The 2,917-nt window shown below is 44.2% G+C and overlaps 1 protein-coding gene across 1 annotated transcript; it reads left to right on the forward strand.

Annotated features, from left to right (window-relative positions):
• The first annotated feature begins 480 nt into the window (after positions 1-480).
• On the forward strand, positions 481-2,444 carry LOC122371432. The gene is made up of 2 exons (XM_043347760.1): positions 481-2,182; positions 2,391-2,444. Exons 1-2 carry the CDS (start codon positions 488-490, stop codon positions 2,442-2,444), a joined length of 1,749 nt encoding a protein of 582 aa, XP_043203695.1. The 5' UTR covers positions 481-487.
• Positions 2,445-2,917: the final 473 nt, after the last annotated feature.

The following is a 2,917-nucleotide window of genomic DNA, read 5'->3' on the forward strand; positions in this document are numbered from 1 at the left end:
AAACAACGGAGAGTATAATGCTCCTTTCACAATGCATGAATTCAATGATGCGATACACTCAGCCGGGAACACGTCTGTTGGACCCGACAAACTACACTACTCATTTTTTCGCCATCTTTCAGAACATTCAAGGTTTTATATTCTTCAAACATTTAATGACCTCTTCTCTGGCCACTTATTTCCAGAAGATTGGAAGAACAGTATAATTGTCGCTCTCTTGAAACCAGGAAAGGCTCGCTATGATCCAAATAGTTATCGTCCGATCGCCATGAGTAGTTGTTTGGGAAAACTGTTAGAAAGAATGGTTTCCAAGCGACTCATGTACTTCCTCGAAAAGCATAGCAAACTCTCCAAGTACCAATGCGGTTTTCGTAAGCAACACTCTCCAGTAGATCATTTAGTTCGACTCGAAAGTGCTATTCGAAAAGGATATAAAAATAAGGAACACACCACAGCAATATTTCTCGATATCAAGAATGCTTTTGATATGGTCCACAAGCCAGCTTTGTTGTCCAAACTTCAAAGACTTGGCATCAAGGGCCATCTGGCACATTACTTGTTTAACTTTCTTTCTCAAAACAGGCGATTTCAAGTCAAGCACCGTTCCATTTTTTCTACTTACCACGAATTAGAAAACGGCCTCCCTCAAGGCAGTTGCCTCTCACCAACGCTATTCAACATCATGATCGACGATTTATTTGATGGCATTCCTTCCGATATTTCTTTCTCTTTATTTGCAGACGATAGCGCTATTTGGTGCACATCTAGGGACCCTGATATAGGCGTACAGCGGCTACAGGGTGCCCTAAATGTAATCGAACGCTGGTCCAGAACAAATGGCCTAGAATTTTCTGCACCAAAATCGGCCTTTATGATATTCACAAAAAACAATAGACTCGAACTCACGCATCATCCACAGCTCAATGATGTGCCTATCCCGCTTGTCTCGAGCTTCAAGTTTTTAGGAGTAATTCTAGACAGGAGGCTGTCTATGACTCACCACATAAGACACATACAAATAAAATGCAAGAAAAGACTTAATCTTTTTCGCTGTCTTACCGGCGCGGCTTCTGGTGCCGACCGATCTACGCTGCTCCGCCTATACAAAGCAATAGTCTTACCAATAATAGAGTACGGGTCCGTCGTTTACGCCGGAGGAAGTCGAACGAACCTGCTCAAATTAGAGGCAGTCCAAAACAACTTTATTAGATTAGCGTTAGGTGCAATGAGAACCTCACCCATCCACTCATTGCAAGTTGAGGCACACATTCTTCCACTACACATCAGAAGGATAGAACTTACACTCAGATATTACACAAAGATCAAACAACATCCAGCTCATGCCGCTTATGCATCAACATCTGTTCTGCCAAGGCTGCACTTTAGTTATCTTGGCAGATGCGAAAGAAGAACGGGACTCACCATCGCCTCCAGGGTTAAAAAGTACCAGGATGACATTGGATATGTATTACCCAGCATCACACCCCTCCCCCAATTCTTCATATCCCCCTGGACGGCTCGGCCTCTTAGTACTTCTTTTCTGCTCGCAAATAAAAAACACACCTTTTCTGCAGATGAGATACAGCAAACATTTCTCGAGTACCAGGCGGCTTTTCCTCACTTCCAATTTGTTTTTACGGACGGCTCCAAGTTAAACAACACGGTCGGCGTCGGCATTTTTGCTTCCACACTTCCAGAAACAAAGTTGAGACTACAGAACGATTTAACCGTACACTATGCAGAGTTGTACGGAATATCCCATGCTCTTCAGCTTGTTAAGCAGCACAATATTCAAAAAGCATGTATTTGCTCTGACTCAAAGTCAGCAATTTTAAGTCTTCAACGACCAGATATCACACAGCACATACACCTAAAAATACTGGATATACATCAACAACTCATCGAGAGAGAAGCCGAAATTAGATTTTTATGGGTGCCTGGACATAGTGGAATTAGCGGTAATGAGACAGCAGACCGCTTTGCCAAGCAGGCCCTAGCACTGCAACACATAACTGAAACTCCATATGACTACTGTTCCATTCGTGCCTCCATTACGTACCATTGCTACCGCTACTGGCAACGCATTTGGGACATAGACGGAGCTGGTACACAATTACATATTATTAAGCCACTCATAAGTAATTGGTCATCATCAAATCGTCATTCCAGAAAAGAAGAAAAAGTATTAACAAGGATGCGTATCGGACACACCCATCTCACTCATAACTTTATATTTGCTCACCAACCAAGACCTACTTGCCATCAATGCATGGTAGTATTGGACATCAAACACATCTTGCTAGATTGTAGGAAATATATCACAGAACGTCAACACATACAAGATTACTGTCGAACACATGATATTACATTGTCATTACACGTTGTCTTAGGCGACGATCATCCTGGGTTACTTCAACTTCTCTTCTCTTTTCTCGTTCAAATAGGTCTACTCCATCGATTGTAGGCTGGTCATCTTATTTTGATTCACTCTTTCTCTCTCTACTTCTAATATAATATGAACACACACGGTGCGCAATGGCCTGTAAGGGCCGAAGCACCTACTCAACTAAATGAAAATGAAAGTTCCGAACTCCACCTATCCGTGCTTCTATCCTCAGGATACTGAAATCCTTCTCCTCCACGCCGCAACCCCCCTCCGGGCTGGACAGGCAACTTTATCTCATGCGGGCTGCTCCCTTGGAGCGGCACCGCTGCTCCTGAGGGAGCGCATCCCGTAGCCGGGTGCAGTGAGTGCCTTGGGGCTGGGTGGCCTGTCTTCGGACGGGCTCAGCCCCGGCGACTCACTAGGGTGCCTGCCCAGATCAATGTCTCCCCCTAAATCCTATCATCCTTCCGGCTCTGCAATGGTCTTGTCGACCGAAAGGGCCTAACCCAACAAAACAAAAACAAAAAATCC

The sequence above is a fragment of the Amphibalanus amphitrite genome, unplaced genomic scaffold (assembly GCF_019059575.1).
Source record: "Amphibalanus amphitrite isolate SeventyFive unplaced genomic scaffold, NRLGWU_Aamphi_draft 001243F_arrow, whole genome shotgun sequence".
In the NCBI taxonomy this organism is placed as follows: Eukaryota; Metazoa; Arthropoda; class Thecostraca; order Balanomorpha; family Balanidae; genus Amphibalanus; species Amphibalanus amphitrite.